Source organism: Dreissena polymorpha, chromosome 1 (assembly GCF_020536995.1).
Source record: "Dreissena polymorpha isolate Duluth1 chromosome 1, UMN_Dpol_1.0, whole genome shotgun sequence".
In the NCBI taxonomy this organism is placed as follows: Eukaryota; Metazoa; Mollusca; class Bivalvia; order Myida; family Dreissenidae; genus Dreissena; species Dreissena polymorpha.
Genome location: NC_068355.1, coordinates 86,158,856 through 86,185,716, shown reverse-complemented (window position 1 = coordinate 86,185,716; position 26,861 = coordinate 86,158,856). Strand labels below are relative to the sequence as shown.

The window sequence follows — 26,861 nt, the reverse complement described above, 5'->3', positions numbered from 1 at the left end:
GATAGTCTCGACACTGGTTTGAAGGTGCGGACTGTATGCGGATAGTCTCGACACTGGTTTGAAGGTGCGGACTGTATGCGGATAGTCTCGACACTGGTTTAAAGGTGCGGACTGCAGTGTATGCGGATAGTCTCGACACTGGTTTGAAGGTGCGGACTGTATGCGGATAGTCTCGACACTGGTTTGAAGGTGCGGACTGTATGCGGATAGTCTCGACACTGGTTTGAAGGTGCGGACTGCAGTGTATGCGGATAGTCTCGACACTGGTTTGAAGGTGCGGAATGCAGTGTATGCGGATAGTCTCGACACTGGTTTGAAGGTGCGGACTGTATGCGGATAGTCTCGACACTGGTTTGAAGGTGCGGACTGTATGCGGATAGTCTCGACACTGGTTTGAAGGTGCGGACTGTATGCGGATAGTCTCGACACTGGTTTGAAGGTGCGGACTGCAGTGTATGCGGATAGTCTCGACACTGGTTTGAAGGTGCGGACTGTATGCGGATAGTCTCGACACTGGTTTGAAGGTGCGGACTGTATGCGGATAGTCTCGACACTGGTTTGAAGGTGCGGACTGTATGCGGATAGTCTCGACACTGGTTTGAAGGTGCGGACTGCAGTGTATGCGGATAGTCTCGACACTGGTTTGAAGGTGCGGACTGTATGCGGATAGTCTCGACACTGGTTTGAAGGTGCGGACTGCAGTGTATGCGGATAGTCTCGACACTGGTTTGAAGGTGCGGAATGCAGTGTATGCGGATAGTCTCGACACTGCTTTGAAGGTGCGGACTGTATGCGGATAGTCTCGACACTGGTTTGAAGGTGCGGACTGTATGCGGATAGTCTCGACACTGGTTTGAAGGTGCGGACTGTATGCGGATAGTCTCGACACTGGTTTGAAGGTGCGGACTGCAGTGTATGCGGATAGTCTCGACACTGGTTTGAAGGTGCGGACTGTATGCGGATAGTCTCGACACTGGTTTGAAGGTGCGGACTGCAGTGTATGCGGATAGTCTCGACACTGGTTTGAAGGTGCGGACTGCAGTGTATGCGGATAGTCTCGACACTGGTTTGAAGGTGCGGACTGTATGCGGATAGTCTCGACACTGGTTTGAAGGTGCGGACTGTATGCGGATAGTCTCGACACTGGTTTGAAGGTGCGGACATCAGTGTATGCGGATAGTCTCGACACTGGTTTGAAGGTGCGGACTGCAGTGTATGCGGATAGTCTCGACACTGGTTTGAAGGTGCGGACTGTATGCGGATAGTCTCGACACTGGTTTGAAGGTGCGGACTGTATGCGGATAGTCTCGACACTGGTTTGAAGGTGCGGACTGTATGCGGATAGTTTCGACACTGGTTTGAAGGTGCGGACTGTATGCGGATAGTCTCGACACTGGTTTGAAGGTGCGGACTGCACAGGCTAATCTGCGACGACACTTAACGCACATGCATTAAACTCAGTTTTTCCATAACGAGGCTCGAAATATATATATATAACTTTTAATGTACATACAAAGTTTGTAGGTATATACTTACAATAATATCGATTTCGACATGTGCTTTTGCTTCATTTCAGTTACCAGAAAATAAATGTTGAGACTATTCTATAGTAGTTTTGTAAATATTGAAAGAACGAGGGGAATTTATAGGTTATAATAATAAGGGAGAGTAAAAATTGATTTAAAAAATCCATAATTAGGCATACTAGGCTTATATCTTTGTTGAAAAAAACAACAACGTATATGCTGTGCGCGTAAATTACGCACTAGTTTTTGGTAGTCACAAGATTAGCTAAAAAGGAGTAAAGAGAAAGGAGAGTAGAGTGAACAAATAACCTATCCTAATATTAAAGGATATGGACAAGATTATTTATGAAGTCATTGCAAAATTGTGACATTTTTATTATGTTGATCAATTGTATCTTTATCAAAGGCAATATGCGTTTTAAATATGATTATCATTTTCTTAACATTTTATCCATCGGCTCTTGATTTAGTACTGAATATGTAAGATTTCATGAGAATAATTGTGCAGTTTATTAGTGACTCCGTTTGAGTACTAAATACAATATCATTTAAATTCAGATCAATCTGTAATTGTTTTCTGTTTAAAAAACAATGTTTGACTTTAAGGTATTAAGTTACGTTCATACAGATATGAATTAGTGGGTAATATGCATATAAGAACATTTCATTGAAAATTGCGTTAAATAGTATGTATGTTGGTTTTAAGCCATTTATGCCTAGCGTCTAGAAAAAAGGCATTGGCAAACAGCGTAGACCCAGATGAGGTCAGGGTCTTCGCTCTTTGCTTAAAGGAATTTCTGAATGAAATATTCCAAATATAGAAATAAATATACAAGACATCCCTAATTTTGGAAATTAATTGATCCAATTTAGAAGGATGGGAGAGTCCACTAGGCATAAATGGGTTTCTTAAATTTGGTGAAATCAGCATGTTTCCAGTCAATACTGTGATCATAGGAAGACATTATTTGTTCCCACTAACTTTCTGGTTTGGTTTTGTTTTCGTCTGTTTCGGTTTGTTGTAGATTATACGAGTATTTACACTTTCTTTTTGCTTGTTGTACCTTTTCAAGTAATGTGTTTATTGTTAAAGTTGACTAATTCCATTTCAAATACTTTAGTTAGTAAGCTACTTTGGGATACTTTGAATTAATGTGTAATATTTAAGATAATCGGTTAAGGGTAATTCATAAAGGACTTTAAAGCTTCAAATGTATAATAGTTTTTTTTTAACCTCAAGTCATTTATATGTTCAAAGAACTGTATACCCATATTTAACCAGTGAAGGGAAAAATAGTATTTTGGTTATTTCTATTGTTGACCTTTCCCATATTATCGTTGTATTGGAATTTTGTATGTTATCTAACCGCATGACTTTTTTTTCTCAATCAATTACGGATTTTAACATCCATTTAACTTTGTTAAAAAAAAATAAAATAAAGAGCCTTCGCTTACATATTAAATTCTCACAAAATCATTTACTAGTATTTGTAAAAATGCATAAACAAAATTGTTCTTATTTTAACCATGAGTTTGTGTGTATTTATTATTGCTATGTTGTTATTTTGACGCTAAGCTGTATATGCTTAATTCGTACATAAATTTTTTTTTGTCTGTATTTACATTGCATGCTCTTTAATCTGATCTAATCGTGTTTCAATGCGGTATATTCTGCCAACCCTATGTAACATGACCCGGATATCATAAAAAAAAACACATTTAGACAGTGTTAGTCAAGTTTATATCCTTTATTTATTTAATGATTAAAGTTTATGTACGTGCATGTTTTACCGTGAACGTCATAAAATACTAATAGTCAACACTACGTCAATGCATATAGTTACGTCAATGCATATAGTCAACGATGGTAGAAATAATACACAAGCGCAAGTACGTAGTTGTTTAACTCATTTTCTTGTGAAGTAAGTACCATGATTGTATACGGTGTATTCCTAATGTTTATTTAGGGATTTGATAGGCACGAGACAATACAGTAGCTCAGACAAATCCCATGTGATTATAATCCACATTGATCAAACCACACCTGGGCGTCGGGGACACTATCTTGTATATCGACAGACTTTTAACAACATGAAACGATCAGCTATCTTTCCATGCGCACACTTTTAAGTGACATAACCTCAATTGACGTCAATGAAAGAAAGAGCAGCCCATTTTAGAAGCTTATTCTGTAAAAAAACGATTTTCCCACATATAATCTTTCTTTAATAATTCAGTGTGTCGATTTCTTCAACTAGACCATGGTTTTGACTTGATTTAATCAATTTTAAGAGATTGGGTGCTGATAGACAATAGCACTATAAAGTAAAGATCGTTTGTCCAAAACCTTCATCACAAATCAAGCACTCGACCAGAACGCATAAAAATGTTAGCAAGACGACTGATATTGGCTGCTGCTGTACTGATTGCCGGTGAGTTATATTTTGCATACATATATTGAAATATTTAATTTAATTACATTGTTTCATCATGTGCGTTTTAAATAAATCACATGTTTATTAATATAACTATTCATTTGGAACTCAAACTGTTCTCCAAGTTTAGGATTATTTTTTCAAACGATTTTACAAACTGTGACAAAATGTGACCTATATGTTTTCCTCAAATAATTCATGCAATTATGTTCAAATTGCAGGAGTGACTTGTATTCCGGTGAAGAGATTTTGGTTGGACGACATACAATGTGAGGAGAAGATCAACTGTACCGGCCAGGACTTAAAACCCGTCTGCTGTACAGACGCGCAGACGTACGGCAACGAATGCGAGATGAAATTGGAGAACCAGAAAAAATACTGCAAGTAAGAAAATGCCTTTTCATATTCATACATGCATCATTGACAACGGGGACCTGTATTCATGTTCCGTTTATATACCGGTAAATCATTTCATGATCTGACATTTAAAAAGTACATAGAACAACTAAAAGTTTTTTCATATAACATTTAGTTTTTAATTGGACACAATCATGTAACTTAATTGTTTATACAGTTGCACGCGCTCCCGAGTTACACATGTTGCTAAACTCCCTTGATATACCTGACAGAGGCATATGAAACAAAAATGTTACTGCCGTTTCAGGATTGGGGATTTCAACCCGATAGCGGTCGTACATCCTGGACCCTGCAAGAACGCAAGCCATGATGGAAACCATGTCAACCGATTTATTCGGGCGCTTTTTGGCTAAGCAATACAAAAATACTAAAACAAACTGTTGCCGGAAATGAGATTAATATTTACAATGCTCAAACATTGACAGAAAAATATGACCACGAACAGTGTTGTTCTGTGCAAAGTGTCCGTCCGTATGCCAGCTCAAATCAGAACTGATTTAGACGAACTTATCGTTTCGTGCCTACAGTGAAGCACAAACAGATCACTCGAGGCTGGTCGCGTACACGTTTGCAGCCGTGTGGACACGTGACAAGGAATTTATTTTCCGCTTCGTTTGACAAACACCATATGCTATAATGAGATGCTTTTAATGTTTATAACTTTTAATTGAAATTCGTGCTTATGTATTATGATTGTAAGTATTTTGTTTTCAAGTTATGATTTGATAGCAACATGCGATAATACGGTATTTCACTTATGTGATTTGAACATGATTGAAACTGATATGTAATACTGATTGATACCATGTATATACTTTCTGAATGTTCGTGTATTTTAAACTAATGATTGAATCTCTTGTTTATGTTCATATATGATGTGTTATTATTAAAATGTTTAAAAGTATGTTTTATTCATGTTGATATTGTGCAGCTAATTTAACGCACTCGCCAAAAGGTTTTCACGTTCCAAATTTAAATGAACTTAAAAATCACGAGACCTGATTGTAAAATGGACTCATCGACTGCATGCTTGCTCGGTAGTATAATTTTGTTTTACTAAATGCTATACGAAGTATTTATTCAGCTATAAATTAACACATACTTATCGTTTCTAAAACGATAACAACAATACTAAATCATCATTGATACAAAAAATGGTCCCCGGGACACTTTTCGCGCATGAAAACCTTTAAGTTAAATCGTATTGAACAAAATATTCGGTACATCAAGTACATAATGCGCGACCTGATGTTGCACCCGGGTGTTCAATTTAACAAGACCCGTGCATTGACATATGCATGTGTACTAATGGTGCTTAATTTTTTTATGTAAGGATTTCATCACTATTTAAATAGTGGTGATAAATATGTGAAAAGATGGAAGATAAGGAAGTTTTAATACGTACCTATATTTTTTGGGATTTTGCCACTATACGCCCCAGAAACCGTTCAATAAATTAATATTCAAAAGTAAGCAAATACTTCTGAAATAGTATTTTGTGTAAAAGTTTGTATTCGTATAAGTCATCGATACATCTATTTAGATGATTGCATTGACATAAGGAAAAGTTGTTAAGGACGTTGTTTATTGCAAAGTTGCAATATTGTTCAAGAAATTACATATGTACTCATTAAAACAACCTACGTGAGTTTGACGTAGTTACAATGCAGAAATTAAAAAATAAATAAGATAAACAGCGACGATCCATTTCCGGTTACCACGATGCAGAACTTAAAGGGATCTTTTCACGCTTTGGTAAATTGACAAAATTGAAAAAAGTTGTTTCAGATTCGCAAATTTTCGTTTTAGTTATGATATTTGTGAGGAAACAGTAATACTGAACATTTACCATGGTCTAATATAGCCATTTTATGCATCTTTTGACGATTTTAAAACCTAAAAATTATAAAGCGTTGCAACGCGAAACGATTGAATAATTTGGAGAGTTCTGTTTTTGTCGTGAAATTTTGTGAAACTACGAAGATTGCTTATATAAGGTATAAAATACGTCAAGTAAGTGTACTCGACGGAATAGCTCAGTAGTCTAAAGCGTTTTTACTTCAGGACTCTGGCAGGACTCCAGGGGTCACTGGTTCGAAACCTGGTCCGGGCAATGTTCTTTTCCTTTTTTTAAATTTTATTCTTGATTTTTTACTGGAGCTTTTACGATCCAATGTTTACATGTATCGATATAAAGCATTTAATGAATAAGTTAAAAAATGCCAAAATCTGTGAAAAGGCACCTTTAAAGGCATGTTATGTCTAATGCTGTGGTAATGCATTGGCTGGTAAATGGACGCTTAATTGACTGGTACACTGGCGATGTATTGATTTATACAGTGACGATGTATTGATTTGTACAGTGACGATGTATTGATTGGTACAGTGACGATGTATTGATTGGTACAGTGACGATGTATTGATTTGTAGGCTGACGTGTGGTGAATGGTACAGTCAAAATGTATTAACTTATACAGCAGATTATGATATAACGATGCGTTAACCGGTAATGACGATGCATTGACTGGTATATAAGTGCACTGTGGCGGTTAAATAAGACATGAGGTACACATGAATCATAATCATTATACTAACCCTTTGCATGCTGGAAAATTTGTCGTCTGCTAAAATGTCGTCTGCTGAATTTGTAAAATAAGCATTGTCTTCACTTTTTTTCAAAGAATACTATCAGAATAGCAAACAGTTTGGATCCAGATGAGACGCCACGTTCTGTGGCGTCTCATCTGGATCCAAACTGTTTGCAAAGGCCTTTAAAGTTCGGTTCCCGCACTGAAAGTGTTAATAACGACGCTGATTTATATTCACTCGTTAAAGATTAAAAAAATGTTTCAAAATTCGTACCTCATAATGCTAACATATTATTAATTACGCTCAATGGGTCATTGTCGACCTGAAATGGCCCACAAGTCACCCGGGGTGACTATAGAAGCCGATTCTTGTCACCCTAGGGTGACTTCAAGCTGACGCTATTAATTACGTTTACTTTGTTAAAGGTGCCTTTTCACAGATTTTGGCATTTTTTAACTTATTCATTAAATGCTTTATATCGATAAATGTAAACATTGGATCGTAAAAGCTCCAGTAAAAAATCAAGAATAAAATTTAAAAAAAGGAAAAGAACATTGCCCGGACCAGGTTTCGAACCAGTGACCCCTGGAGTCCTGCCAGAGTCCTGAAGTAAAAACGCTTTAGCCTACTGAGCTATTCCGTCGAGTACACTTACTTGACGTATTTTATACCTTATATAAGCAATCTTCGTAGTTTCACAAAATTTCACGACAAAAACAGAACTCTCCAAATTATTCAATCGTTTCGCGTTGCAACGCTTTATAATTTTTAGGTTTTAAAATCGTCAAAAGATGCATAAAATGGCTATATTAGACCATGGTAAATGTTCAGTATTACTGTTTCCTCACAAATATCATAACTAAAACGAAAATTTGCGAATCTGAAACAACTTTTTTCAATTTTGTCAATTTACCAAAGCGTGAAAAGATCCCTTTAACGTTTATCTTGCAAACGATTCCAAACTCGATATGTACAAGAAATATTACACATTATGGACAACACTTCATAGCGAGTCATTATATGCAATATTTTTTACTGAGTACATCGCATGGCGTGCCCTAACTGTGTGAATGGGGTTATCTAAATAGTGAACTTAACCTTAACCTGACTGGCAATCGCACGATTGGCCTTCAAAACGTTGTAAAGTGGTTTCACCTACATCAATCGCCGATTGACGTCAATGTGTGAAAATGGGGAATCAAAACTGATAAAGGCAATGCTATGAGTGGGACTCAAAGATAAACATTTGTATTCACAAATCTCTTGTTAATCAATTAATGTACGTTGTATCAGCTGAATGGGTTGTTCAGCAGGATTATCATTTGCATTGACAGTGTATGCAGTCAGCGTCGGTAACTCATATATGCTTGTAGGTCTCCATTAAAATTATAGTTAAAATCCGAAGGAAGTAACCAATATGAAAACAAAATTATTAAATACAGATTCATTTGTGATATATCAGTGACGAATAATATAGTGTGGAAAAGATTAAACGCAAATCATATAGCCGAAAAGTCTTGGAAAGTTCAATACACGACATTTATATATATATATATATATATATATATATATATATATATATATAAATTAATTATATATATATATATATATATATATATATATATATATATATATATATATATATATATATATATATATAAAAATTAATTATAATTAAAAAATACTATTTTAAAAGCAAAATATAGGCTTGTGCATACAGATTTATCTTTGCAATTCAGAATATTTAGCATGTTCACAAAAAGCATCTTCATTTTTACAACGTAAGGCGCTTATTTGGCAACGCAAGTACAAATGTATGTTCAGAATTCACACTTGCTACATAAACCATGCTTACAACCTAATCCATTTATGCCTAGCGTCTAAAAAAAAGGCCTTGGCAAACAGCGAAGACCCAGATGAGACGCCGCATGATGCGGCGTCTCATCAGGGTCTGCGCTGTTTGCTTAAGGGAATTTCTGTAAGAAATATTCTAAATATAGAAATAAATATACTAGACATCCCTAATTTTGGAAATAAATTGATCCAATTTAGAAGGATGGGAGGGTCCACTAGGCATAAATTGGTTAAAGAGACCTTGGGAGGATTGTTTCCTCAAACGTCATACAGCATGAGCTGTCAGTGTCCTGGGTTACATCTTAATGTTAACTGTTTTCACACTAAATTAAGTGTGACGTGTTGTGTATAATATACATGTTTTATCTATGGTTTGACATGTTGAATTCAGATTAGGTTTTGCAAATAGTTACACTATCGTTTTCTTCAAACTCCGATTAAGTATTTGTTACTTCAATATGTCAGTTTTCCTCGAATTCTTTAGCAGGACATAGCACTGAAAGATGTTGTGTGGCCTCTCTTTAAATCAAACTGTTGCTACGCGCCGTGTTATTTCGCCCCAATTTTCTAAATACGAACACATGATAATATAAACAGTGATAAACAGGTATTGGTAAAGGAATATTAGGGGACAAAATCCTTCGATATACATGTCTCTTATCTGGCGTTTGGAAAAGGGGGAAACATATGCTAGGTGGAACATACGATTTTTAGTAGTACTCAGCTAAGGACTTTTACACAATTGGACTGACAATAGCTTTATGCATAAATATATTAACGTACGAACCAAGATGTTGGATACATTATTGTGTTTACTTTAGGGCTTGGGTCGTTTTGAAATGGACAAAAGATACCACTGTAATTAACTGTTGCGTTGTTTTTTATTCCGCGAAATACGAACAAACCGATCACGTTTGAAGAAAGCACAAAGTGCAAGCGTGATTTTTTTTTGCTAAACTATCACAACTATTAGGGGAATGTTAGTTTAAACCTTTTTTTTTATTTAAGCTCGATTGCATCGAAAGCCCTCAGCTTATTAAAACGCCCCTAGTCCGTTTGCTGGATAGAACCACTACTTGGTTGTCTTTAGATGATAAAAAGAACTGGTGGTGCGGTGGTCGAGTGGTAACACTCTGGTCTACCATTCCAGAGGTCCCCGGTTCCATTCCCGGCCAGGGCACTGGAAATTTCAAAAATGCTTCAAGTGTTTCCCACCCATCTAGAGATGTACTGGTATGAAACCCAGATAATTCTCGCGTGTATCGGTGCTATACACTGAGCATGTAAAAGAACCAAGGGATCTATTCGCAAAGAGCTAGGATATCGCACCCGGATTCCTTGTATCCCAATACTGTCTCATCTGCTTGCTGTCTCTTCAGCAAAAACCAAAGGACCCCATTGGAAATAAGTGCTTGCACTTTCATGGGTTATCCTTGACCGCAAGGTAAAAACATCAACAACAAACAAACAAACTCTCTCACAATAAGGCTTGAACCCTAAGCGGGCGCCATATCCACTACGCCACATCGATCTTTGCAAATGAGCGCGAATATTGGCGAGCTTCTAGGCGAAAAATGTAAAGCGCCTTGAACGCACATCTCGAGTATGAAAAAGGGCGCTATATAAATGTGGTAAAAAATTCATAAAAAAATGTTAAATCAGTTTTGGATGTGAACCGAGTCTAAATCGGAACGATTGCATTGGCTATCTTGTCAATATAGCATTTTCATGTTATGGAAACTTCAGTGTCTTGGCACCTCTTTGTAACAAAGTAGTTTGTTAAGAAGTTTATATAAGCAGCTCTTTGCAAATATCATACTTTTATTGCGGTCGCGGTGCGTTCATGTGCATTTTATTATTGTGTTCGTTACATTTTATGTTTGTTTTATGTTGCATGTAGTGTTGTATAGAATATGTGACGGCTATTCTGTCTATACCGTAATTACTCTAAGATTTCGGAAACTTAAAAATATTTTTTTCTTTCGTGTTCGAAAATTTAGATACGAAAAATCATCAAAAAGTACGGGTGTCCGAAAAAAATAGCGCGAATAAATAATGGGTATTATGTGTCCATTTACTGTCTTGGTGAGATTCAGTCCCCAGTCCTGTGTGCGTTCAGCCATGTACCGTGATGTCATACATATTTTGTCCAGTCAGTGTGAGTGGTTTATCATCAAACAGATTTTGACTGTTTATGTATAAATGCATTGGAATACTATGGGAAATATTGCCCCATTAGCTGGTCTAAGGTTTACCATCAAAGTTGCAAAGTTGCAAACTTACTTTGAACACCTTTTTCATATTTTTAAACCACATTTCTAACCTGGTGAGTTTGTATTGTTCATTTAAATAATTGCATTTGTAAAATTTACATGCGGTGTGCTTTGTATAAAATTGAATGTCTTTCAGTATATTTGATTGGATAAATTATTTGTTGAAATTATTAAAATCTCTATTATTTACAATTATGTTATGTATTCACATTTTATTGTATGTCATTTGTTTGTTGTATTTTTAAAAAAAATATTTCTTTATTTGTGAGAATAAACTGATTGTTGTGAAGAGCTCTGAGGTGTTGGGTTTTATTTGACAACCGCCACACCACTACATATGTATTTGTCCCGATTGAAATAAATCATCGTTGACGCCCTAAAATATCACATTGTCTTAATTTGTATTATCAATACCATATTGGTTTAAACGGACGCCGAATTGCCGACGACTTAATCATTTATTAGCCAGGCGTTTTGTAACAAACTTTACTGATTTTGCAAATAGTAGTGGGACTTGTTCACAGACACGGACATTTTATGTGTATCAGTAAATGCCTTCTAATGCTAGATTGACACTTGACACGACACTTTACGCACACGCATTAAACCCAGTTTTCTCAGAACGCGACTCATATTATAAGCGGAAATGTAGTTCAGCGCTCTACCAAATTGAAAATACCGCCCGACTTATAATATGCTATTAACAATTATGCCATCTTGTTACGAATGCAGGGTACTGAGACTTTGACTGGGACACACATGTGACCGGATTTACTGTTTAACCGTTTTGACTCACTCGGTGTTGCAGATTTTTTTTGTTTACAGGTTACATTACACTAAATCATTGTGTATCCCTCCGTGGTCCATTCGAAAGTAGTGCCTATTTCTAAAGAGTTCCTTTTCTCTTCTTGAATATAAGCCATTTAACAATGTGAGACATGTCTTTTGTGGTTATTTGTAATATCCTGTATGTGTCTGGAGTACTTTGATGCCTTGGATTGGAAGCTAACTTAAAAGATGAACTTTTGAGGGTGTGTTTTCTATTGTGTGGGGCTTTTGTCGAAATTAGGATTCCGAAACGCGTTTTTCTACGGTGGGTTCATTCGACAGCCATTTACTTTCTTAGAAGTTGCGAGACGGTATGTTTTTGATTGCAATTATTGGAAGATGAAAGATCCATCTTTAAAATGATACCAGGTTCGGAAAAATTGATACGTCGGAAAGGCAAGAAAAATGCTGTGAAAGTTGTCAGTTTTATAATGGGACCCTATGGGAATCGGAATTAGTGTAATATAACCTACAACGTCAAGAGGTTGTCAACTTGTCACACTACTGCATCAAATCTGGTTCTATAAGAAACTAACGAAGAAAATGGACGCCGGTAATTCGTCGGAACCAAAGGTTATGTGGAGACCTTGCAAAGATGGGACTACCAAGTACAGGTTACTGAAAAATCGAGTCGAAAAGAAATATAATTGTTGCTTTGGTGGGTTTATTTTCTTAGGTTGCATACAACTAACTTCGTATAGCAATGTATTGCATCATATTTATTCATTTCATATATAAAGTAGATTATTGACAAAATATAACTTGCGAGAACTTGCCCTAGAAACACATTTTTAGCTCATTGCACCATGCAGTGCTCATGATTAGATATTGTGGTCAGAAATTTGCTTTAGACTATCCTAAACCACAGCGCAGACGTCCATGTAGCTGAAAAGATTCTTCTGTGAGCCTCTTTCAAAATTAAAAAAAGAACAACTCTGGTTCACTCCATATGTTGGCTGCAAAAGCTAAAACTAGATTTCAGTGGTTGAAACTTTTTCTCTGAAACCACTGCTCTGATCTTTTAACTTGAATGTTACATGATACCTATAGCCAACGAGGAGCAATAACCAGAGAATCTGGATAATTAATTAAAATATAGTGTCACTGCAATTTGGCTAGAAAATGTTGTCTTTGTTAATTGGTGCTCCATTTTTCAATTTAGGCTCAATTAAGTTCTACCTTGCTTGACGTCATTTAAATTTATGAGCTTCGTTAGAGCTGGGAATACGGTGTTGAATGGATGTGCCTTAGGTGTCAATCCAGATAAGCCCTGAAAATCAGCACAGGCTAATCAGGGACAACACTACACTTTAAATCTATTTTCAGTTTTTTGGAAGTATCTTCATTGCAAAAATCCAGTTTAGGCGGAAAGTGTCATCCCTGATAAGCCTGTGCAGACTGCACAGGTTAATCAGGGATGACACTTTACATTCATGCTTCAAGCCCCATTTTTTTCCCAGAATAAAGTGGAAAGGATAGTTGAATTGCCTGTATGTAAGGATATATTGATATCAGTGAAGTTGTATAGCCTGTAACAGAAACACTTCTTGTTAAACTTACAGAGGACTACAAGTCATTTCACCGCTGGTCCTGTCAGAACTACAGTGAGTTCTGGGAGGAAGTGTGGACATTCACAGACGTGAAACACTCCCAGCCCTTCATTAAGGTGAGATTGCAAGTAGGCTGCAGGTGAGGATGGAGAGTTCAAGTGAGTATTGTCTCCAGGTTTCTTATGAATACAAGAACATCTACCAGTAACCATTACACTTTCTGACATAGAATTTATATATGGGTAAAAAATAGGTTTAAAATATTTTAGTTGAAAGATAATTTGCAATATTGTATGAAATTACTCGCAAAAAGTAACACCTGAATATTAAAATAATAATGCTGTTTATATAATAAGTTTCGTATTCATACAGTTCTTATGGTACACAATATTTTTGCAATCTAGGGACTATTAACTGTGTGTTGGGCAATAAATATCCCACTGTTTGAATACTCTTTGAGCCTCACTTTGGGAAATAATTTCTTTATTTTTCACACACAAGCTTATCAGGGACAACACTTTCTGCATAAAATGGATTTTTTCGCTAAGAAAGACTTCCTTTAAACATATATAATACCATAATGATCAAAGCGGAAAGTGTTTTCCCAGACTGCACAGGCAAATTTGGGACCACTCTTTACGCACATGTTTTCACAGACTGCACAGGCAAATTTGGGACCACTCTGTACGCACTTGTTTTCACAGACTGCACAGGCAAATTTGGGACCACTCTTTACGCACATGTTTTCACAGACTGCACAGGCATATTTGGGACCACACTGTACGCACATGTTTTCACAGACTGCACAGGCAAATTTGGGATCACTCTGTACGCACTTGTTTTCACAGACTGCACAGGCAAATTTGGGACCACTCTGTACGAACATGTTTTCACAGACTGCACAGGCAAATTTGGGGCCACACTGTACGCACATGTTTTCACAGAGTGAGGCTCAAATGAGATGAATCAGGGGTCGTATTCCAGAAACATCTTAAGTCGTTTCTTAAATATTTTCACTTAATTTCAAAATTACAATGTTTTGTATTTCTTTACTAAATAAAGACATGCATGTTTTTTTTGTATTCCTCAAATAACATTGACATAATGATGTTATTTTTATGTAAATTTTGATGCCTAACTATTGCAGTATGAAATGAAACACTTCCCGATTTAAGGATAAAAATAAAATTTAACTTAAGATGCTTCTGGAATACCATTCAAGCTGGGTGTGGAAGTTCTTACTGATTTACTCTTGAGCATCAAGAACAAAAATCATTATTGGTCTAAGCTAAGCAAGTAACACACTATAGATTCATGACTGGTTATAAACAATACCAAAGACATTGCAGACATTACTTTCCTAACCTAACAAGTATTATGCTTTTTATTCATGACAGGTAATAGACAAGACCAAAGGAATTGCAGACATTCCAGAGTGGTTCACTGGCAGTCGACTCAACTTTGCTGAAAACCTTCTCCGCTATGATGATGACAATATTGCAATCTACAGCACAGGTTTTTTTATATTTTATATTTGCATGTCCTACCATAGTTGGGCATATAAGTTTACCCTTTTCCATCTTTCTGTCCACTTGTCTAGCAGATTCTTTGTCATGAGTAACTCGACAAATGTTTTTGCTAGAGTGTTAAATTATGTGGACTGCACAGGCTAATCATTTACGACATTTTATGCATTATGCATTAATCCCAGTCTTCCAAGAACAAGGCTCATGTTAACCCTTTGCATGCTGGAAAATTTGTCATCTGCGAAAATGTCGTCTGCTGAATTTCTAAAATTAGCCATTTCTTCGATTTTTTTCAAAGAATACTATCAGAATAGCAAACAGTTTGGATCCTGATGAGATGCCACGTTTTGTGGCGTCTCATCTGGATCCGAACTGTTTGCAAAGGCCTTCAAAATTCGGTTCCAGCGCTTAAAGGGTTAAGTTAGTGTAAAAAGATGGGATCATAAAGATGCCCAAATTTGAAGGAAAGTATCTTCTGTAATGCATAAGACAGGTTTGAATGAGAAGAATGCTCTACAAACTTATTTCTAAAGGGCGTTGCTTAATTTCTGTCATATCTCACCCAAATTTACTGTGCAAAACATTCATACATCTTCTGTAAACTACAACTAGAGGTTGTATATTGTTCATAAAAATCTCTCTTGAGTGAATTTATAATATCAAACTGTTATATTGATTTTAATATTCACAGAAATAGATTATGATTAAAAATCGAATCACAAGCAATGCTCAAAATATAGAACAAATTTTTGTGGCAATCCTGTTACTAGATGTATTTATTAAAAGAATTGACTGTTTAAATGTAAGTGAGCAATAGGAAATGTTTTGTATAAACAATTATGAAAAAAAGATAAGTTTTACAATTCCAGGTGAGGGATGCGATGGGATCGCTACATTGACATTCAAAGAACTGCGACAGAAAGTAGCCGTCTATGCTTCAGCTCTGGGACGCCTTGGGGTCAAGGTTGGAGACAGAGTGGTTGGTAAGAATGGAGGTTGTTTGTTAAATGCCTTGGGAATGTTGTGGGGCATAACTTTCAATGCTGAAATGTGCACTGAAGTGAGCGCTTATAAGCCACCTCCTGAGAAAACTGGGAGAATTGCATGTGCATAAAGTGTCATCCCAGATTAGCCTGTGCAGTCTGCACAGGCAAATCAAGGACAATACTTTCCGCTTTTATGGAATTTTTCGTTTAAAAGAAGTCTAAAACATAAATCCAGTCTAGGCCGAAAGTGTAATCCCAGATTATCCTGTGCTGAGAGCATAAGCTAATCTGGGATGACACTTTACTTACATGCATTAATCCTAGCTTTCACAGAACACTGCACATATTCATTGCAAGTTCTCTTTTGCATTGCGTCTTGATGAAGGGCTCTGAGATAAAACATTGTTAGCTGTATATCATTCTTTCCTAAATGTGAATAATGTATATTTATGTATAAAACTGCAAATAATTCAAATACAGTTGAAATGGTAATATGAATGACAACAATTTTGATCAGGTCATGAAAGGTAAGACGATGAGTTTGAAGTGTAGGCTATGTGAGTCATATGACATGCTGTAGCAAGATTTATAAGTTTACTGCTATGCTTTGATACATGATTAAAATGTGGTGAGAAGCTATAGTTTGGTTTATTCTCATCAATACCATGAAACAAGTTTTTTACTGCATTAAATGCATTGAAGTAAATTAAATTTTATCATCAGTTGGATTTTACGCTCGGCTAAAATCAGGACTCAAGGGGAGTTTTTTATTAACTTGTAGCACAATAGGTTAGGCATATCAATAAACTTGTTTGATATTTTGTATGTGAAATCAGATTGTGGTCCTCTACAAGATTTTTCAAATTATTGCCCTGGTTTCAAAACTGAGGGTACAGACTATGCCCTATTACATATGTGAGCAATGGAGGACTATCTTGGCCCTCTGGTCTTTTACTAAATATAAATTTTGATCATATGTTTTGAAAATTAATTGTGTACAGTAATTACAAACACAAACTACTTTGAAATACAATTACATGACTTAAAAATACTCTATTTTGAATTCGTTGTATTTTAGCCTTGGAAAACAGATTCAATGAATGCGCATTAAGTGTCGTCCCAGTTTAGACTGTGCAGTCTGCAAAGGCTAATTAGGAAAGACACTTCCCGCCTAAACTGCATTTTCACTAGAAGAATCTTGCTTTAAACGAAAAGCACCATAAAAGCAGACTGCACAGGCTAATCTTGGACAAGACTTTTCACACATGCTTTTACCCTTACCCACTTATAGGCAAAGTGAAAATGGCCTATGTGCAAACACACATAGTAACAGTAACAGCAGTCTGTTCAGGTTTCATGCTGTTTGCTGCTCATCAGTATCTAACGGTTGGAAATGAAGCCTTTAAAACTTGAATCTAGTAAGAAAGGTCTTTAATTAAATTTAACTTTCTAAGAGACTACTAACGTGTAAAAATAGGTATCTAAGTGGTTAAGGGGTAAACAAGTTTTTTTCCAGTGCAGAGCTCATTTGTATTTTCCAGGTTACATTCCCAACTGTCCAGAAGCAGTGATAGCCATGCTGGCTGCAGCAAGTATAGGTGCCATATGGAGCTCCACGTCACCTGACTTTGGAGTGCTGGTAAAACGCTAGACAGTATATTGGAGTGCTGGTAACAACCTGTGTAGTGTTTTACTCCAAATTATTAGTATTGCCCTCTATTTACAAACTGAAGTTGTTGTTAGCCTATACATATTTTCATACTCATCATACCCATAACCCCCTCTCCTTCTCTGTACATAATAAGAGGGTATGCTGGGATAACCCTAACCCTTTTAACTTGCATTTCCTTTATGCTAACCCTTGGGTAAAAAAATGTTTCTTCTAAGCAGCTGAAACTTTAAAGACATATAAACCAACATGTGTAGTTGTGTACCTCTATATTTTTATGTCAATATTTTCTACTTAACCTTAGTTATTACCCATTTATTGACGCATTTCTAGTTTGGATGGGTTTGCATGCAGCTAATATAACACATGTTCAATCTCTTGCCTCCTGTAGAGCTGAGATTGCTCTATGTAACACATCCAATCATTGCCTCCTGTAGAGCTGAGATTGCTCTATGTAACACATCTAATCATTGCCTCCTGTAGAGCTGAGATTGCTCTATGTAACACATGTCCAATCTCTTGCCTCCTGTAGCGCTGAGATTGCTCTATGTAACACATGTCCAATCTTTTGCCTCCTGTAGAGCTGAGATTGCTCTATGTAACACATGTCTAATCTCTTGCCTCCTGTAGAGCTGAGATTGCTCTATGTAACACATGTCCAATCTCTTGCTTCCTGTAGAGCTGAGATTGCTCTATGCAACTCATGTCCAATCTCTTGCCTCTCCTGCAGACCAGAGAATACTCTATGTAACACATGTCCAATCTCTTGCCTCCTGTAGAGCTGAGATTGCTCTATGTAACACATGTTCAATCTTTTGCCTCCTGTAGAGCTGAGATTGCTCTATGTAACACATCTAATCATTGCCTCCTGTAGAGCTGAGATTGTTCTATGTAACTTATGTCCAATCTCTTGCCTCCTGTAGAGCTGAGATTGCTCTATATAACACATGTCCAATCTTTTGCTTCCTGTAGAGCTGAGATTGCTCTATGTAAAACATGTCCAATCTCTTGCCTCCTGTAGAGCTGAGATTGCTCTATGTAACACATGTCCAATCTTTTGCTTCCTGTAGAGCTGAGATTGCTCTATGTAACACATCTAATCATTGCCTCCTGTAGAGCTGAGATTGTTCTATGTAACTTATGTCCAATCTCTTGACTCCTCAAGAGCTAAGATTGCTCTATGTAACACAGGTCAAATCTTGCCTCCAGTAGAGCTGCATGTCCAGTATCTTGCCTCCTCTAGAGCTGAGATTGCTCTATGTAACACATGTCCAATCTCTTGCCTCCTGTAGAGCTTAGATTGCTCTATGTAACTCATGTCCAATCTCTTGCTTCCCGTAGAGCTGAGATTTCTCTATGTAACACATGTCCAATCTCTTGCCTCCTGTAGAGCTGAAATTACTCCATGTAACTCATGTCCAATCTTTTGCCTCCTGTAGAGCTGAGATTGCTCTATGTAACACATGTCCAATCTTTTGCCTCCTGTAGAGCTGAGATTGCTCTATGTAACACATGTCCAATCTCTTGCCTCCTGTAGAGCTGAGATTGCTCTATGTAACACATATTCAATCTCTTGCCTCTCCTGCAGACCAGAGATTTCTCTATGTAACTCATGTCCAATCTCTTGCCTCCTGTAGAGCCGAGATTGCTCTATGTAACACATGTCCAATCTCCTGCCTCTCCTGCAGACCAGAGAATACTCTGTAACACATATCCCTTGACTCTTGTAGAGCTGAGATCGCTCTATGTTACACATATCTAATCTATTGCCTTTCATGCAGACCAGAGATTGCTCTATGTAACACATATCCAATCCATTGCATCTTGTAGAGTTGAGAATGCTCTATGTAACACATATCTAATCTCTTGCCTCTCCTGCACACCAAAGATTACTCCATGTAACACATGTCCACTCTCTTGCCTCCGCTAGAGCTGATATTGCTCTATGTAACACATGCCCAATCTTTTGCCTCTCCTGCAGACCCAAGATTGCTCTATGTAACACATGTCCAATCTCTTGCCTCTCCTTCACACCGGAGATTGCTCTATGTAACTCATGTCCAATCTCTTGCCTCCTGTAGAGCTGCATGTCCAATATCTTGCCTCCTCTAGAGCTGAGATTGCTCTATGTAACACGTGTCAAATCTCTTGCCTCCTGTAGAGCTTAGATTGCTCTATGTAACACATGTCCAATCCACTCTCTCTCCCCCTGTAGAGCTGAGATTTCTCTATGTAACACATATCCAATCATTGCCTCCTCTAGAGCTGAGATTGCTCTATGTATCACATGTCCAATCTCTTTCCTCCTGTAGAGCTGAGATTGCTCTTTGTATCTATGCAGGGAGTTCTGGAGAGATTCAGTCAGATCCAGCCCAAGGTCATCTTTAGTGTGAACGCTGTCCACTACAACGGCAAGGTCCATGACCACATAGAGAAGCTGGAGAAAGTTGTAGAAGGTGATTGCACAAACAGCAGTTGTGAAATGCTAGTGCTAGTCTTGTGAAGCCAATGTGGATATAGGAAGTTGTCATGTTAACAAATGATGCCATTATTTGATCATTCTGTTTAAAAATACTGGTACTGAGCACTAAACGTGTTGTTTTTTATGATTTTTGTGTGGCAGAAGGTCCAAGACCAGTGATTCTCAGGTTCTTTCAGGCTTATTTGTTAAGTCTGGTGTTTTCAGGACTTGCAGACATACAGAAAGTGATTGTCTTCCCCTTTGTGTCTACTGGACCGTGTGAAATCAGAAATATTAAACACAGGTATTAAAAAACACATGTTTGAGCAATTAGTTCTGTTGAAGTATTTCAACATTCATTTGTGTTTGTGTACATATGTATGCAAACTATGCAATATGCTGCTTACAGCAGTGTATTGTGCAGTTTGGAAGAAGTTTGGCAATATGCATGTGTTTCAAGTGTCATTCCATATAAGCCTGTGCAGTTGCATTTGCGTTTATGGCATTTTTAGTTCATCTATTTTTTGAAAAAAAATTATGAGCTATTGTCATCACCTTGACGTCGGCGTAGGCGTCGGCGTCCGGTTAAGTTTTGCGTTTAGGTCCACTTTTCTCAGAAAGTATCAATGCTATTGCATTCAAACTTGGTACACTTACTTACTATCATGAGGGGACTGAGCAGGCAAAGTTAGATAACTCTGGCGTGCATTTTGACAGAATTATGTGCCCTTTTTATACTTAGAAAATTGAAAATTTTGGTTAAGTTTTGTGTTTAGGTCCATTTTATTCCTTAAGTATCAAAGCTATTGCTTTCATACTTGCAACACTTACTAACTATCATAAGGGGACTGTGCAGGCAAAGTAATGTAACTCTGACTGGCATTTTGACAGAATTATGTGCACTTTTTATACTTAGAAAATTGAAAATTTGGTTAAGTTTTGTGTTTAGGTTCACTTTATTCCTGCAGTATCAAAGCTATTGCTTTCATACTTGCAACACTGATTAACTATCATAAGGGGACTGTGCAGGCAAAGTTATGTAACTCTGACTGGCATTTGGACGGAATTATGGGCCCTTTATACGTAGAAAATTGAAAATTTGGTTAAGTTTTGTGTTTTGGTCCACTTTACTCCTAAAATATCATAGATATTGCTTTCATACTTGGAACACTCGCAAACTATCATAAGGGTACAGTAAAAGGACAAGTTGCATAACTCTGGTTGTCATTTTTACGGAATTATGGCCCTTTTTTGACTTAGTAACTTTGAATATATGGTTAAATTTTGTGTTTCGATCCACTTTACTTCTTAAGTATCAAGGCTATTGCTTTCAAACTTCAAAACTTCATCATGCTATCATGAGGTTACTGTACCTGGCAAGTTGAATTTTTACCTTGACCTTTGAATGACCTTGACTCTCAAGGTAAAATTATTAAATTTTGCTAAAATTGCCATAACTTCTTTATTTATGATAAGATTTGATTGATACAAAACTACTCTTACCTGACATACCACAATAGACTCCACCCAAACCATCCCCCGTGCCCTCCCCCCCCCTCCCCCCTCCCCCCTCCCCCCCCACCTAATTTGTTATTTATTTTTTTTTATAAGATCATCTCACAAATGACCACCACACCCTCACACTATACCCCCCCCCCCACCCCACCCCCCCAATTTTTTTTTTTGAAACGGTTAAAAATCACAAAATATTTATTTTTATTATTTTAGGTTTGAAATACCATCCAACCATCGCACCCAAGAATCCTCCCCCCCCCACCCCCCCTCCCCCGACCCGAATTCCCCCCCCCCCCTAATTTTTTTTTTTTAAGATCATCTCACAAATTACCACCACACCCTCACACTATACCTCTCCCACCCCACCCCCCAATTTTTATTTTTTTTTGAAACGGTTAAAAAACACAAATATTTATTTTTATTATTTTATGTTTGAAATACCGTTCAACCATCGCACCCAATAATCCCCCCACCCCCCCACCCCGGATTTTTTTTTTTTTTTCATTTTTTTCCCGCATTTTTGGAAGATAATGTAATAAATGTCCACACCCCCACACTATACACCCCTCTTCACTCCACCCCTCCCTCCTTTGTGATTGAAAATGAGAGTCCCTTCACCTTTAAAAAGAAAATAGATGAGCGGTCTGCACCCGCAAGGCGGTGCTCTTGTTGTTTTAAGGAACTCTCTTCTATCTAAATAAAATCTTATCAAGGTGGAAAGTGTTGTTCCTGATTAGCCTGTGTGGACTGCCCAAGCTCATCTAAGAGTTACTTTAAGCACAGGCTAATCAGGGATAACACTGTCCGCCTACACTGGATTTTTGTTTACAAGAGACTTCCTTAAGCAAAGCAAACAAAAGCGGAAAGCGTCGTCCCTGCTTGGATTGTGCAGACTTATTAGCCTGGGACAATTTGTATGCACATCCATTAAGCCCCATATTCCAAGAGTGTGGCTCATTTGTGTTTCAGTATTCTGCTGGATGACTTTTACAAGTTTGGGTTGGAGAATGGTGAAATTCCGAATCTCACATTTGAACAGCTGCCATTCAATCACCCTCTGTACATCATGTTCTCATCTGGGACCACAGGGGCACCCAAGTGTATCGTCCACTCTGCAGGGGTCAGTGATGTTGTCCTTCTTAGTGGCTACATATAGCCTTCAACAGTTTTCTGCTAATTATCCCCCGCCATAGGCGGAGGGATATTGTTTTGTCATTGTCCGTCCGTCCGTCTTTCCGTCCGTCCGGAGCTATATCTTGGAAGTGCTTTGGCAGATTTCATTGAAACTTGGTATGAGTATATATATGGATAAGAGGATAATGCACGCCAAATGGCATTGTACACCATCTGTTAATAACGGAGTTATGGCTCTTTGTATTTAAAAAAAATATTTTTGTGTGTGTCAGGAGCCATATCTTGGAAGTGCTTTGGCAGATTTCATTGAAACTTGGTATGAGTATATATGGATACGAGAATGATGCACGACAAATGGCTTTGTACACCATCTGTTCATAACGGAGTTATGGCCCTTTGTATCTTGAAAAAATGCTTTTTTGAGTGTCAAATATAACACTTTTGTGTCCAGAAGCATATTGGCGGGGGATATCAATTCAAGGACTTTGCTTGTTGACATCTTATTTGTATATATAAATAATCCATATCAGAAAACGCACATGCACCTGCAACATTGCTTGAAAAACTACTTTAAATAACATCAAAACCTTTTTACTCTCATTAATCTATTTCATATGATCGAACCCCATAAAACATAATATAGTAATTTTAACAGTGAATTGTACATCTAAAAGGGAAAACTACATATATATGAGTCACATTCTGAGAAAACTGGGCATAATGCATCCGCCTAAAGTGTTGTCCCAGATTAGCCTGTTCAGTCTGCACAGGCTAATCAGGGATGACACTTTCCCCTTTTATGGACATTTTTCGTTTAAATGAGTCTCTTCTTAGCAAAAATCCAATTTAGGTGAGAAGTGTCATCCCTGATTAGCCTGTGCGGACTTCATAGCCTGGGACAATGCTTTGCGGGCATGCATTAACCCTTTCAGTGCGGGAACCGAATTTTAAAGGCCTTTGCAAACAGTTTGGATCCAGATGAGCGTCTCATCAGGATCCAAACTGTTTGCTATTCTTTGAAAAAATCGAGAAAATGCTAATTTTAGAAATTCAGCAGACTACATTTAAGCAGACGACAAATTTCCCAGCATGCAAAGGGTTGAGTCTCATTTCCCCAGAGTGAGGGTCAGATGATTTGTAATAAACAAAACATGTTGTTGTACAGATGATTAAATCATGTAATAAATAGACAGTCACTTGGGTATTGATGGCACATAATTAATAGACAGTCACTTGGGTATTGATGGCACATAATAAATAGACAGTCACTTGGGTATTGATGGCACATAATAAATAGACAGTCACTTGGGTATTGATGGCACATAATAAATAGACAGTCACTTGGGTATTGATGGCACATAATAAATAGACAGTCACTTGGGTATTGATGGCACATAATACATAGACAGTCACTTGGGTATTGATGGCACATAATAAATAGACTGTCACTTGGGTATTGATGGCACATAATAAATAGACAGTCACTTGGGTATTGATGGCACATAATAAATAGACAGTCACTTGGGTATTGATGGCACATAATAAATAGACAGTCACTAGGGTATTGATGGCACATAATAAATAGACAGTCACTTGGGTATTGGTGGCACATAATAAATAGACAGTCACTTGGGTATTGATGGCACATAATAAATAGACAGTCACTTGGGTATTGATGGCACATAATAAATAGACTGTCACTTGGGTATTGATGGCACATAGTAAATAGACAGTCACTTGGGTATTGATGGCACATAATAAAAAGACAGTCACTTGGGTATTGATGGCACATAATAAATAGACAGTCACTTGGGTATTGATGGCACATAATAAATAGACAGTCACTTGGGTATTGATGGCACATAATAAATAGACAGTCACTTGGGTATTGATGGCACATAATAAATAGACAGTCACTTGGGTATTGATGGCACATAATAAATAGACAGTCACTTGGGTATTGATGGCACATAATAAATACACTGTCACTTGGGTATTGATGGCACATAATAAATACACTGTCACTTGGGTATTGATGGCACATAATAAATAGACAGTCACTAGGGTATTGATGGCACATAATAAATAGACAGTCACTTGGGTATTGGTGGCACATAATAAATAGACAGTCACTTGGGTATTGATGGCACATAATAAATAGACAGTCACTTGGGTATTGATGGCACATAATAAATAGACTGTCACTTGGGTATTGATGGCACATAGTAAATAGACAGTCACTTGGGTATTGATGGCACATAATAAAAAGACAGTCACTTGGGTATTGATGGCACATAATAAATAGACAGTCACTTGGGTATTGATGGCACATAATAAATAGACAGTCACTTGGGTATTGATGGCACATAATAAATAGACAGTCACCTGGGTATTGATGGCACATAATAAATAGACAGTCACTTGGGTATTGATGGCACATAATAAATAGACAGTCACTTGGGTATTGATGGCACATAATAAATACACTGTCACTTGGGTATTGATGGCACATAATAAATACACTGTCACTTGGGTATTGATGGCACATAATAAATAGACAGTCACTAGGGTATTGATGGCACATAATAAATAGACAGTCACTTGGGTATTGGTGGCACATAATAAATAGACAGTCACTTGGGTATTGATGGCACATAATAAATAGACAGTCACTTGGGTATTGATGGCACATAATAAATAGACTGTCACTTGGGTATTGATGGCACATAGTAAATAGACAGTCACTTGGGTATTGATGGCACATAATAAAAAGACAGTCACTTGGGTATTGATGGCACATAATAAATAGACAGTCACTTGGGTATTGATGGCACATAATAAATAGACAGTCACTTGGGTATTGATGGCACATAATAAATAGACAGTCACTTGGGTATTGATGGCACATAATAAATAGACAGTCACTTGGGTATTGATGGCACATAATAAATAGACTGTCACTTGGGTATTGATGGCACATAATAAATAGACAGTCACGTGGGTATTGATGGCACATAATAAATAGACAGTCACTTGGGTATTGATGGCACATAATAAATAGACAGTCACTTGGGTATTGATGGCACATAATAAATAGACAGTCACTTGGGTATTGATGGCACATAATAAATAGACAGTCACTTGGGTATTGATGGCACATGATAAATAGACAGTCACTTGGGTATTGATGGCACATAATAAATAGACAGTCACTTGGGTATTGATGGCACATAATAAATAGACAGTCACTTGGGTATTGATGGCACATAATAAATAGACAGTCACTTGGGTAATGATGGCACATAATAAATAGACAGTCACTTGGGTATTGATGGCACATTTTCAGACTGTCACTTGGGTATTGATGGCACATTTTCAGACTGTCACTTGGGTATTGATGGCACATTTTCAGACTGTCACTTGGGTATTGATGGCACATTTTCAGACTGTCACTTGGGTATTGATGGCACATTTTCAGACTGTCACTTGGGTAGTGATGGCACATTTTCAGACTGTCACTTGGGTATTGATTGCACATTTTCAGACTGTCACTTGGGTATTGATGGCACATTTTCAGACTGTCACTTGGGTATTGATGGCACATTTTCAGACTGTCACTTGGGTATTGATGGCACATTGAGTCATGTAATAAATAGACTGTCACTTGGGTATTGATGGCACATTAAGTCATTAGATAAATAGACTGTCACTTGGGTATTGATGGCACATTTTCTTTTTGAATTTTTTATATGAACCTATTTTATATTTGTAGGGAACGCTCCTGAAACATTTAGAGGAACATGCTATACAGAGTGATCTGACACGAGATGACATCATGCTCTATTATTCCACGGTAAATGTGTAATTAATGAATGCTAGCATCCATCATTTCTTTTCAATAAAAGCTTTCATGAATATAATAATATAAATTATTTCAAAGATAGGGACGATTGATTTTTATTGGTACGCAACACTTAACATCGAACAGCGTACCCTAACCCTAACGCTAACCCTTAACACCTTACACATAACAACTAACGCAACACCTTATAATCTTTTTTATCCTATATATTTCCTTAGTATCGGGGGCTACCGCCC

General features: G+C 37.3%; 2 protein-coding genes across 3 annotated transcripts in view; both read left to right on the top strand.

The window, feature by feature from the left end:
- Positions 1-3,754: 3,754 nt before the first annotated feature.
- On the top strand, positions 3,755-5,282 carry LOC127866513 (uncharacterized). The gene is made up of 3 exons (XM_052407071.1): positions 3,755-3,958; positions 4,183-4,345; positions 4,626-5,282. Exons 1-3 carry the CDS (start codon positions 3,913-3,915, stop codon positions 4,729-4,731), a joined length of 315 nt encoding a protein of 104 aa, XP_052263031.1. The 5' UTR covers positions 3,755-3,912; the 3' UTR covers positions 4,732-5,282.
- Positions 5,283-11,961: 6,679 nt separating this feature from the next.
- Positions 11,962-26,861, top strand: part of LOC127838852 (acetoacetyl-CoA synthetase-like) — a 51,018-nt gene continuing 36,118 nt past the window's right edge. Inside the window, exons 1-9 of one of the 2 annotated variants that reach the window (XM_052366872.1) lie at positions 11,962-12,580; positions 13,485-13,588; positions 14,870-14,987; positions 15,868-15,981; positions 17,526-17,623; positions 19,995-20,109; positions 20,340-20,418; positions 22,599-22,749; positions 26,536-26,616. In XM_052366872.1, the coding sequence (XP_052222832.1) occupies positions 12,466-12,580; positions 13,485-13,588; positions 14,870-14,987; positions 15,868-15,981; positions 17,526-17,623; positions 19,995-20,109; positions 20,340-20,418; positions 22,599-22,749; positions 26,536-26,616 (975 nt within the window). In that variant the 5' untranslated portion in view covers positions 11,962-12,465. The remainder of the gene's footprint in view (positions 12,581-13,484; positions 13,589-14,869; positions 14,988-15,867; positions 15,982-17,525; positions 17,624-19,994; positions 20,110-20,339; positions 20,419-22,598; positions 22,750-26,535; positions 26,617-26,861) is intronic. The other variant, XM_052366863.1, reaches the window with a different exon arrangement.

Bases quoted from the DNA above. Each gene is read 5' to 3' on its own strand.
- LOC127866513 (XM_052407071.1), top strand. From the start codon at position 3,913: ATGTTAGCAAGACGACTGATATTGGCTGCTGCTGTACTGATTGCCG. The intron at 3,959-4,182 runs GTGAGTTATATT...TTCAAATTGCAG, and splicing joins TGCTGCTGTACTGATTGCCG to GAGTGACTTGTATTCCGGTG. The intron at 4,346-4,625 runs GTAAGAAAATGC...CTGCCGTTTCAG, and splicing joins AACCAGAAAAAATACTGCAA to GATTGGGGATTTCAACCCGA.